At 38.3% G+C, this 13153-nt stretch overlaps 1 protein-coding gene across 1 annotated transcript in view; it reads left to right on the top strand.

Moving 5' to 3' along the window:
* LOC140241351 (putative receptor-type tyrosine-protein phosphatase mosPTP-1) overlaps positions 1-13153 on the top strand; it is a 212815-nt gene that overhangs the window by 109227 nt on the left and 90435 nt on the right. Inside the window, exon 9 of the mRNA XM_072321088.1 lies at positions 11889-12074. Coding sequence (XP_072177189.1) covers positions 11889-12074 — 186 coding nt within the window. The remainder of the gene's footprint in view (positions 1-11888; positions 12075-13153) is intronic.

The raw sequence follows: 13153 nt of genomic DNA, 5'->3' as shown, positions 1-13153 counted from the left end.
TGTTTAAACACAATTCATCTATCAGAGAATTTACCTAGATTTTTTTTTTTTAAATTAATCAGTTATATTAATGTAAGTAATTGAATGAATACATCATCCTTTAACATAGCATCTGACTTTGGCCATTTCGGTTGCATGATTGTGACAAATCTTCCATAGTGCACAGTTACAGAGTTTGCACAAGAGAGACTACTTATTTGAATTTGACTTCCGATGAACTTCTTTATCCTGGAGAAATTGTGTGAAAATAATATATATTTTTTTGTGTGTCCTCCAGGAGAACTAGAAATAGAAAAGCAGATGTGAAGGGGGAAAAAATGAGACATATTCTTTAAAATGTATAGATTGCATACATTTACAAATTCGCTGTATATACACTGTACAATGTATATGTAAATCATTAGGAACAATACAATGGAGTGAAAGCGTAAATGCTTTCAACAAGTTGTGGAATAACAGAAGTTGTATGAACATGTAGTTTGGAGTTTCATTCATTTTGCTGACAGTGAACAGGAGCTGGATATTAGATTCTGCGAATATTTTTACTTCAATCTCCACAGCATGGTCAACATGAATGAACCTTTACAGTGCTTCTCTGAATTGAGCTCTGTGTAGAAGTCATGGGTTTATCGAGATGTGGTTAATCTGCGTGCGTCATACATTATGTGTCATATACCCCACGAAAGGTCAAATGTGTATGTACATAGTGTATGTTGTAATGTGTATGTTTACATACGTTGTGTCTGTGTGTGTGCACGTGTGCATGTGTGTCATCAAACTAGCATGTGTTACTACAGGGCAACAGTGATGACTGACTGTTTATGGGTGTAGCCCTAATCACAAGCCCCCCCCCCCTTCTCTCCTCATCAGATTTTCATCTACGTACTACAAGGTTGAAATGCAACTCAAATGGCATACACATTCACTTTTTATAGGGATCAAACTGTCGTCAGGTTTGGGAATGTGTGAAGGAAATGCTCTGTGAATAAGCGAGTTTGGCATTCAATTCTGCACATGGGAAGACTAAGGTCATCTGAAAATAACAACACAATGAGACATAGAGATTTGTAATGAGCGATGTCATGGACAGTAACTGTATCTTAACGATGTCTTTACATTGCAGTGAAAGAACATTTCCTTAATATTCAAGCTTGTTATTAAAAACATAAAAGCAAGTACGATTACGTAAATGAGTGAGTGACCATTGTTGGTATCTGCCCCAAGGGTGTCAGGAGTGTAATTGGCCATGATTCTCTTCTTATTGTTATAGGAATTTTTGAGTTTATATCTCTGTCAAGATTGCAGTAGGTCCATATAAAAGTCTACCTTTTTATTTTTTCTATGCTTAATTTTCCTTCCATTTTTTTTTTTAATGACAGAATGAGTTTTGTAGTATAGAACTACTCATACTAGGATGACTAAGGGTGGCCAATTTACCCCTGTAGAGGTAGAGGTTAAGTAGAGGACATGGTCTAAGGTCAGGTTATTGTGAATTTACTTGAGCAGATACGCAAGAATTATTACAAGTTTATATTTTTTTACAAGAATTTATGATTGTTTCACAAAGCCATAACAGAAGTTTGATATAAAAAACCCCAATATCTCATTAAAGTAGCACATTATTTACCATTTAATTATTGCAATATTCTTAGCAGAAGTAGTCTTTAAAACCTGCCATTTTTTTTTTCATTATACAATTGTATTATAAATCCATGTTTAGAGTCCTCCCACTGGTAATTCAGAGAAGTACGTCCTTCTTGCTTCAATTTGTAGCAATAACTCAAGTAATATGAGAACCCTTGAGGTACACAGGATTGTTAAACTGCTCAGCTGAGATTCTCCAGACTGGTGATTGACCGAGGCCTGTGCATTATCACCTCCCAGACTCTCGGTCAAAGGGGTCAGGAGTAAATCAAATCTGATTTAATCTGATCAAGCACATGTTGGCACCTTGGCTCTTTCATTAATTATCACCAATCTGGGCTAACTCTGTAGACAGAGGGAGTATTTAACATAAAAACAAAATAAGACGAAAAAAAAAAAGATCCGTAGAGCTTATCTAACTGTCCTTGCCCCATTGCCAGTTATCCCATTACAAATTGTTGCCCTGATTATCCAGGTCAAGTTCTCACGAATGTTAGCAGGCCTTTCTCTCTCTCTCACTGGCCTTTCAACACTGGGACTGCGATTTTGTACCAAGATCATGACCTGAAAATAGAAGCGTCTTCTTGTGGCCCTTTGCATTGATGTGACACATCAGGTCATTAAACCAGAGTATGGAGGTTGTGAACTCGGCATTCAAAGATGGCTCCCGTTCACAACTTAACCCGTGGAGGATGGGCTGATTTTGCTACAGCATGCACTTCCCATAGACACTTGCGCGAGTATACTCTGGACTCATCCTCAATTGGTTAATATCCAGCTGTAGACTAGTCTCCAGTATATGTGCTTGGGGAGGTTTTCATGGGGAAATGTGTGTCACTAATTTCTTTCTGCCCATACACATGTACATCTTTTATCTCATACCTTTGTGTGACTTCTGTCATTTTTATGAATATGGAATATCCACATACAGGTCCCCATCCATGTTCACTGATTTTTTTTTTCTGGAGAGAGAGAGAAAAAAAAAAATCCATCTGATAATGTCTTTTCCTTAGTACCCCCACCTTTCTTCATCATTGTCAAGACAGAACGTCACCCAACACTGACTGACTGACTGACTGACTGAAGCTCCGGGTCATCTACCGCCACCTCTGCTCCACCGTACTGTCCCCTGCATGCAGTCCCATCATCTTCAGGAACCTTCTCCCAAATGTATTTATGCAGCTGATTACCTCACTTCTTTCCTTCCTTCCTTCCTTATATTCCTTGAGAGGAAGAGAAAGTGTGATTTTGGCCATCGCACCCTGATAGTTTGATCCACAAAGGACAGTTTCATCCGAGGTTAATATGGCGATATCTTCCCTACTGACCCACCCTGCTCAGATTCCTGAAGGAAAGGGAGAAGTTGGCATTAACCCATTGCATTTCAGAACCTGATGAGCCCCGTACAAAGTGGATGGAGATTTCAAAGTCTGGTAGGAAATGGATTTCATTCAGACAAAGGAAAGAGAGTTGTCTTCATTGTGTCTTCCAAGCTTCCACATTCAGACTAATTGGTAATTATTAGCAGTAGCTTAGTGTCTGTATGACTCACAACAGCTGGAAATGATTAATTCACACCAGGAGACTACATTTGCAGTGTGTTGGAATTTGTACTGTGAAATGTATACTTGCTCAATTACAGACAGATCGAGATGGAAAAATCACTTTTCCAGATATGTGATATCTTACCAAATCATTCACATGCCTTCAGGAACTTGAAGGTAACCAGTCGCTTCAGGTTGGCAACTTTCAACTAAAGCATGATAAGAAAAAGGTGTAATAATCACCACTCAAAGAATTGTAGTAGAGTATATATGGGAGAATAGCCTATACCAATCACTGTCCCTCTGTTTCAACACCACACTGCCTTATTTTACGCAACCGCACTTAAACGTACATGTACACTGCCAACAGTTAAGAGTAGGAAATTCTAAGATGTCTAAAATAAGAAAAAGCATGGTTATAGTAGGCCTTATCAGATGAAGAGTCAACCTTTAAAGGCACATGAAAATCATAGTTTTGTGCTTGTTACCCCCACCCTCATGATATTTCCTATGTGTGTACCTTTCCAAGAAATGAAAATGTGTCTATTTTTATTCCAAGCTGACATTAAAGATAAAATAGGGGAGGCAATAGATATTTCTGTGTTTATCATACGGCTACACCAACTTGTATTAGCGTCTCACTGCATTTGCTTCCTACCCTGCTGCTACTCTTTTATCCATTCTGAATACCAGAAGATTTAGCTGTCTGAAGTTCTAAAAACTAAGAGAGTTTTAGTTTTTTCCCCACTTACAAGTTGTATTTTACCATAGAGGCACTCTATAGAAATCTTCACATGCACTTGTTAAAGCTTGATATGCACCCTGTGTTTAGAGTTGATCCACTCCTGATATTGACCCCGCCCATGCATCCTAATATCTGATGGTCACACCCAACATCACTTGCACCCCAGCCAGACCAGACATAGCGTATCAGGGCAATTACCCCCCCCCCCCCCCCAGCTAAATACTGGTTAGTGGTAAGGTTAGAGTAAAGATGAGGGCAAGGGTTAGGTTAAGGGTTAGAGTTTGGGTTTGGGTTAGGATTAGGTTCAGGATCAGGATTAGGGTTTGGGTCAGGGGAAGGCTCCGGGGTAATTACCCAGGGGGTAATTGTCCTAGACCCCAGACATACTGTACATGTACATGTATGTAGTATTCCATCACTGATGCCCACCACATCCCTGATGTACAGTACATGATCTACCCCTTACAACGATGATCTACCCCACCTTTGACCGTCTTGACCCCACCCTGACGTGTAACCAAAACTCTGAAGACATCCTGCCCTGCTCGCGCTGCTAGCGGCTGGAGACATAGACACACATCCCTTGTCACAGGAAATGTAACAGACAGTGGAGTGATGCGTCCATCTCCCAGCTAAGCCCCAGTCTTCCAATCTGTACCTACTGAGCTGCCCACTAGGAAGAGGATGTGTGGACTATGTATATGATGCTGGCAAAGATTTCGTCAAGTAAAGCCAGTGGACAGCTTTAATGGTAGGATTATATTTGGAAAGGAAAAAATTCACTTGTCGGGTCAAGATTCATTTCATAACACAGAAAGTTCTAAATCTATGTGTATTACAGGATTTTTATGGACCAGCTTCAAACATGCAGAGCTGTTTGGAGGGGGAAAAAGTGTGTATGTTGGTCAAGATTTATTTTGTGATGCTGAAAGTTCTAAATCTCAGTGTATTACAGGATTTTTGTGGACAAGCTTTAAGCATGCAGAGATAAAGATATCCTGTTGAATAAAATGCGCTCTAAAATACATGTATCCCCCTACCCTGACACGGTAGTGCAGGACATACAACTCAATTGATGTATTGGAGTATGGGAAATCCTGCAGTGTGGTTATTTAGATTGTTTGCTGACATTAGCGATGGACTGGACAGATGGGAGTACTTTGAAAATGCTGACTTTTGTGTTTGGTTGTCAATGTGGTGTGTCCTCAATTCATGAAGGTTCCAAGCAAACCTGAAGAACATGTTCTGTCTTGTGTGTGAGCATTGGAAGAGTAAGTGAAAGTTTTGCATCGATACACCTGTCGTGGTGGCGACAATGTTTTACAAAATGATTAAAACTGAGAGATAGTAGCAGGTCCAGGTGATAGAGTGACTTTAGCAAGGTCACATCAGTTGGCCCCTCTGTGACTGGGGATTTAGTGAGAGAATTGGGATTGTAAAAGTTGGGCAAAAAAGAAAAAAGAAAAGGAAAAAAAGTGTATAAAAGGCCAACTTATGTCACCTGTGAATAACATATACATGTACAGCTGTGCCTGTTGATTTGTCACTTGTTGCTGTGTGTTTATACTGTGTGTGTCTTTGTTTCTGTCTTTTTGTATGTTTGCGAGTGTGCTGTACTGATCATATGCCATCAGTGCCAGTAATTTTCAGCACTGGTAACTAACCCCTGTGGGACCGTGTCAGTGTGGGAATGCCCAGCACCGTGGTGTTGTTACCACTGGCCCATGGGAGGCCAGCCTTCCCAATCAGACTTCGACACTCAGGCACATGTTCTGACAAAAACAAGCCATTACGACTTGTTTACAGGGAGCCCTGTTTAGGGAGGGCGGAACAATCCACTTATTCCTTTTAAACCAGTAGAAGTGGGGGCTGTTTATTGTACATCTTCCCTTGCATTGTGTTGAGGAGGGGTTTAGGAGGACTGGGCATTCTGTTTCATACAGGAGTTTGTTTTGTTATTTTTTTTCTTCTCTCTCTCCATTGGGTTGATAGTAAAGTATGTATTACTCAAACTTTGAATCTTCTATAGATGTCTAGATATGAATGTATTGCTGATAAATTACTATATCTTCATGCAAACTATGTCAACCAAACATTCTACCTCTAAGATCATCAGGTATTGTCACTTACAGCAACTGGATGAAAGAACTTTTCACACAGGTCGGGTAAAAGTCCTCCATATCAATAATCTTCTGTATCTCATGTGGAGATGATAAAAGGTACACAGTTAGCTGTAGTTTGAATATCAGTATTCAGCAGGGAGAGAATTAAACCCCTCTTTCCCCCCTTTCCTTTTCACAACTGAAAATATGGCCATTGTTTCTGAATGTGTAATAGAAGTTTAACCATCTGTCACATTGCATCAAAGGGAATTGGAACACGGCGCTGTGCTAAATGAACTCATGAGTCATGGTATAATTTTATGAACTACTCATTCTCTTCATGGTCAACTGTGATGTTTACCCCCCAAAGTGGACCCTTTTTGGCACCCCCATTGGATCATTGGATATAAAAGTTACCTCATAGTTCTGGTAATTTTTAGAGGAAACCACCACCACCGCCACCATCACCAAAAAACAAAACAAAAATAAAAACAAAAAACAAAAAAAAGATACAACAAAACAAAAGGCTCTACTTTTTTGAATACACAGTCATAGAAGACATATGGCATTTTGTATGTGCAAATGAGGTTCACAGAACAAAATTACTTTGGAACCATTTTGTTTATATAGGACACGCTGATATTCAGCAGTAAGATGCATCGCTGTGATCATTGTAGATTGTTATGATATATCCACCATGGACTTTAAAACAAACAAACATCATTTTATAAGCTCTTTTGGCAAAGATTTAGATAAGAGCCCCTGACAAGCTCTGCAATTAAGCACTGCTGCATATCCCTGTAAGTAGAGAAGGTAACAAATCAGTGTGAATAGGTGCGAGAAGGGATTTACTAGTATATTGTAGATGTGATCAGGGCCGACATGCTCCTGCTCTGAGAGTAAGCAGTGAACTACATGTATACATGTCCCTACAAAAGTATGTGCAGATGTAGCAACAAATAAATGTGAATGGGTGCTGGAAGAGGTTATATAGTAGATGTGACTAGGGCTGCCTTGAGAGTAAGCAACTGCTATTAATATCCCTTTAAGTAGAGCTACAATGTAGTAACAAATAGATGTGAATAGGTGCCGGAAGTGATTTATATGATAGATTGGATGGGGGCTGACTTGCTCCTGGCTCTGAGAGGAAGTACTGCCGTGCATAACCCTTTAAGTAGAGGTAGTAACAAATCGATGTGAATAGGTGCCGGAAGGGATTTATATAATAGATGTGATGGGGGGCCGACTTGTGCCTGCTGCGGCTTATGTGGTCCGTGTCATGTCTCCTAAAACCGGGCTGCGATCTCAGAGCAGCTGCTTCGCGTCTGTCATGGTTGTCATGGCGACATGCTGCAGAGGTTTGCTCTATCCACGTCGGATGTCATTCATTCAGAGGAGCTGCACGCTTAATCCCTGGCAGCATTCACCCGTCATTCCCCCTCTCCAACTGCAACAGCTCAGTGAGAGAGATAGATGGTTAAATGTTAGTATTCTGACTGATGTGATAGAAGGAAATATAGGACAGATATATAGAGACATTGATGTAAACATACATACATACATGGATGGATAGATAGAGAAATAGATCAATCAATAGCGAGAGAGAAAAAGAGAATTAGAAATAGAGAAACAGCATGAAGGAAGAATATATCAACAACAATATAAGTGATGATTGTATACTGGTCTCTCCTAAGATGTCACCCTGCATATTTGACCTTTTGAATCTGCCATTATTGTTTTACTATACATTGACAAAAGTATATTTTCATTTTGCTTGTTTCAATTGCTTTCCCATATTTTTTACAGTTATGAGATATCCTGGTTCTCTCATGAATTGATTCACTCATGAAATTTTCTTCAGAGATACAAGGCTGTAATCAAACACAGAATGGTAATGTTTCATTAGAATTAAGACACCAAAATTTAAAAAATAGTGGAAATTTCAAGCTTTAGGTTTTCATTAAACAGTGACATCAGTCACCATCACATTACATGCAAATGAGATAAAACGATGATATCATCTCATCACAGCTCTTCCATTTGTATGTATACTGACATTTCTTCTTTTTTTGGTCAATAAAGGTACAATTACACAAGAATGACCATTATACAGTTTTGTAGGTAATAACAAAACTGTAATACATTGATGCTATTGATACTTGTTAGTTAGTCCCTTTTTGACTTATGTAATGTGTACATCCATGAGAGCCTTGTAGGGCCAAAAAAAAAAAAAAAATCATCACCTCATGAAATTTTTGTATGTATTTGTGACTAATGGCACTGTTAAAAATGCACTCATTAAAAAAAAACAAAAAACAAAACAATGCCCTTCAGTTCCCTAACTTCGTTACTTCACATCCCAATATAATGGATTTCCTTTCATTCTGTTTGTTTATGGTGTCACTCAAATTTATTCACTCATATTTTTATTCAATTCATCACAGACAACACAAATCTAGAGTGGATTGCACTTTCAGATATTATGGTCAACAGCAATGTACAGTGTAAACCACAGCTGTAAATTATGGATGATTTTTCTCTGGTAGCCCTGTCCCACATTTGTATCAGTTTACCAAATACCGGTAGATATCTACACCATTTGTGGCTGCTTTCTCCGCGTACAAGATTTGATGGGAAACAGTGCCAAATTGAATGATCTTTCTGGCCACATTCTGCTGTTCCGATTTCAGTCTGAAGTTGTGGGGGGGGGGGGGGGGGATAGGGAGGGAAAGGAGACAATTGAAGTCATTAGACCATTTCCTGTGAAATCTAGCTATACATGTATCTTTGCTGTTGGGTTATTTTGAATAACGGCAGGGTAAAATGTGTTTGTCGTTGAAAAGAGGGATTGTCTTAATTCATTTTCTTCTCTCTTTTTTTTTTTTTTTTGGGGGGGGGGATGGTACTTTTTGTGCACATAATGATATCAATTATCAAATCTGTAGGCTTTCAAGGGTGAGAGGTAAAGTTGCCAACTAATAAGTTTTTAACATATTTATTATGAAGTTTGTTTTGTTTGCATCCAAAAGAAGAAAATGTGGTGTAAGATAATTTACTATTCTTCAATTGTATGAGGCATACAGTGTTTATGCTTTGCTTGTACCATTTCCATATTTTACAACCACATGTGTATTTTGCCTACATAATACACTTTAGAATGACAAGGAAATTATATCAGAATGTATGGTTTTGTTTGTTGGAGGCATTATGTTTTCGGGTTGTCCGTCCGTCCGTACGTCCGTATGTCCGACCGTTCGCATTCGTTTACGCAATAACTTGAGTAATATTGCCTGGAATTTTACCAAACTTGGTCCATGTATAAAGTATGATGGGGCAATTACTTGATTAGATTTTGGGTGAAATTGGCCTAAGGCCAAAGGTCAAAGGTCAAGTTCAAATCATGAAATTGTATCCGTTTACGCGATAACTCAAGACTGGATCGAGCAAATTTCACCAAACTTTGTCCGAGGATGATGTATGATGGGACAATTACTTGATTAGTTTTTTAGTGAAATCGGACAGAGGTCAAAGGTCAAAGATCAAGGTCAAATCCTAAAATTTATCCGTTTATGTGATAACTCAAAACTGGATGAAGCAGCTTTCACCAAACTTGGTCCAAGGATGATGTATGATGGGGCAATTAGTTGAGTAGATTTTGGTGACATTGGTATGAGGTCAAAGGTCAAAAGGTCAAGGTCAAATGCTAAAAATGTTGCTATTTCCCCCCATATCCATGCAATGCCCGAAGGTATTTTCTTGAAACTTAGTGTAGACATGTACTCCTGCAAAAAGATTCTCCAGAGAGAGTTTCATGTCATAAGGTCAACCGTCAAAAGGTCAAAGATTAGGTGAAAATGTTACAATTTCACTTTTCTCACAAATGGTTCAATGTATCTTCATGGAACTTGGTACATACGCATGTACTGACTGGCAGGGATTATCTAGGGAATTTAGGGGTCACGGGTCAATAGTCAGTGGTCAAAGGTCAAGGTCAACTCGTTAAAATTTTACTATTTCCCTCATATACTAGTATGCAATGCTTGCATTATTATTTTCAAAACTTGATATACATGTATAATGGAGATTCTCTTGGAAATTTCCTGCCAGAATGTCAAAGGTCAAAGGTTAAGGGTCAAAGCCAGGTTTAAATGCAAAAAAAAAAAAATCTATTTTCTACTGTAATTACACTCTTTTCAAGATATTCAAGATATTTCTGACAAACCTGTCATTTTGATTTTGCCAGTTATGTGAAACTGTCATCACACATTGTGAAGACATTGTACTATACACCTATTGGGAGAATCAGGCATTATAGCGGAGGCATCAGTCACCATAGCGACATTTCTAGTTTATATTTGTGTGTATTCCACGTCACGGATGAGAAATATTTCAGTGTAAGAAGACATAGCTGTAGACATTGTTTGTCAACAATCCACCAATGTAGATATGTGCCTGGCTAACTAGCACTTATGGTTGCTGCTGTTGTTGGTTTTTTTTCTTTTTCCCAACTGCAGATAATGTCGCTGTATCCTTAATGTCACAATTATTGTGTATTCAACTGAGTTCATTGTACATGTCTCTTTTTATTTTTTTATAATCGCATACATGTATCGAGGATCCGCTTTCACATGATTCGGGACTGAAATATAGTTTTTGACTTTTTTTCTTTTTGGTTATTTTTCCCTCATTATAATTGGGCTAGGGGGAAAAAGGTAAACTGAGGGTAAATATGGCCAAATGTTAATGGCAGTCAGTTTTCTGGCAACTAGAATATATTTTTGTTGGAAGAAAATAAACTGTTGGTAAAATAATCTCATCATATGAGTTTTATGACCTAATATGGTGTGTCACTGTGTTAACTTGTTTTTTTTTTTAATTGGGCAGTTCTAGCATGTAATCGTATTGCTCAGTTGGCCAATCTGTGGTTGTTTGATTGACAGAGCACACTCAGTAGTCCAGAGTGTCACAGACTTTTCTCTCTCATTGACCAAGAGATGGCAGCAGACAGGCTTTCCTTTCTGCCTATGAAGAGTGTGCGTGCAACTGGAGAGATCTCCTCTGTGTATGCAAGGCTGTTCCAAACAAAGCAGCATGTGTTAATCATGTTTGAGAAAGTCAAAAGGAAGAAATTTGATCAGTAACACTGTGTCATTGTACTTCACATCTATAATGACTAATGTGCTAGTGTATATTGATATGTTTTTCTTTTTCTTTTGATTTTTTGTTTGTTTGTTTGTCCTGACAACTTGGAAAAATGTTGAAGGGCAAGTTACATAGTCAGCCCTCAAACAGTTTGTGATTTTGTCATCTCATCTAGACAAAGCGTAGACTGGAACCTTCTTTCAAAATTTTGGTCAGTTAATGGCATTAAATTCAATAATAATTTCAATTTCAATCACAGTCTAAATCCGGGTGTGTGAATTTTGTTGTATTTTAATGTTTGTAACTTCTCTGTGGAGATTATATTTGATGTTATTGTGATTATGGAATTTCTTTAAATTACCTAATTAAGTTGAATGATATACAAGATAAATTATGAATATTACAATGTAGTCATTATTTATAATTTTCTGTACAATTATACTAAAAGATTTTTGTTTGTCAGATATTCTCTGTAGTGTGTGTAATGGATACGGTGTTCTTTAAATGATTGTTATTTGTGTATAGATATTTCTTGTCTGTAGCAATGGTGGAAAGAATATTCCTATAGTCTTTATTTGTGGACAATAATATACTCAATTCAATTCAGCTCAGTTCAATTCAATTCAATACAATTCAATTAGAAAGTGTTGATGATTAGAGTTTGATTTTTCCTATGTACTGTTTATGCCTCGTTCTGTGTCTCGTATACAGCTCCTGGTCCTCCCCATGGTGTAACCCTTGTGGGGAAGAACCCGACCAGCCTCCAGGTGTTCTGGAACAAGCCCAACCAGGAGAATGGCAAGATTGTGTTCTACTATGCCTACATCAAGCGCCAGGGGGCGTCCTCGTGGAGAAGGTTCAAAGTCTTCCAACAGCACCATCTCTTCACTGACCTGGGTAGGCACACCACTGGTGTTTGCATGTACACTCATTTCCTATCTCAACTTGGTCTACTGGCTGTCAATACACCTTTCCTTCTACCTACCAATAAAGTTGTAAACTGTAGAATCAGATATATTGACGGCGTGAAACTTTCTCGATTAGAGCTGACGGCCTATTTTGCGGTGTGAAACTTTTGCAAATCTCCATTGGCTTTGTGCTTTGTGTAGATAAGAACGTTCATGTGCATTTTACCACCGCAAATCTTGGGTCCTTGTGAAATTTACAAAAGTTTCATGCCCACAAAATTTCTGGTTTTACAATATCTGGTACCTCTTTTCTTTTTTGCCCACCTCCATTTTTTTGTTTATCAATTCCCGATTATCTTTTTCTGCTCTCATATACATTAATCTATTCAGCATTCATCAGTCAATCAATTAATCAATCGGTATATTTTCTTGTCTGACTATCTTTGTGCCCAACCATATATCTATCTCAATCTGTCTGCCTGTATGTTTATCTATCTATCCTTATATCTATTTGTCAGTCTGTATATGTTGATCTGTTTGTCTGTGTTTCTACAGTAATAGCAATAATGATGCTAGGTAACGGTTCTCGAAACCATGCTTCATATATGGGTCTTTCTTCGTCTTTGAACAGGACAACTATTTCTTATGCATTAATACCTTCGTATTGTTGATATGTATGGTTGGACCTACTACTCATCGACCGCCTAATGTTTACTTGCTTGATAAGAATATTTAACACTGAAATTCACGTAAAAAACTTGACCTACGTGATTGAGAAAATCCAGCTCTATCAAATGCCGTTGTTCCCTTTTCGATTCGAAGTTTCAGTGCAAAAATATCGCCGTCGAACTTGCGTGGCCTCATTTCAGCTCCCCACGGTAACGCTCCTTATTGAGATCGACCGCTGTTTTTGCATTGACAATGCACGCAAACCGAGTTGTATTGAACACCGTGTTGTGAGAAGCTTTTGGAAACTTCCTAGACATTACGTTACGATTCGGTAAAAATATTCATTCGAAATTTTGTCCTTGATTAAAACCATTAATGAACAGTGAATTTTCGCGTTTT

The sequence above is a fragment of the Diadema setosum genome, chromosome 2 (assembly GCF_964275005.1).
Source record: "Diadema setosum chromosome 2, eeDiaSeto1, whole genome shotgun sequence".
In the NCBI taxonomy this organism is placed as follows: domain Eukaryota; kingdom Metazoa; phylum Echinodermata; class Echinoidea; order Diadematoida; family Diadematidae; genus Diadema; species Diadema setosum.
Note: the sequence above shows the minus strand (reverse complement) of the source record. Positions and strands in the feature narration are given on the sequence as shown.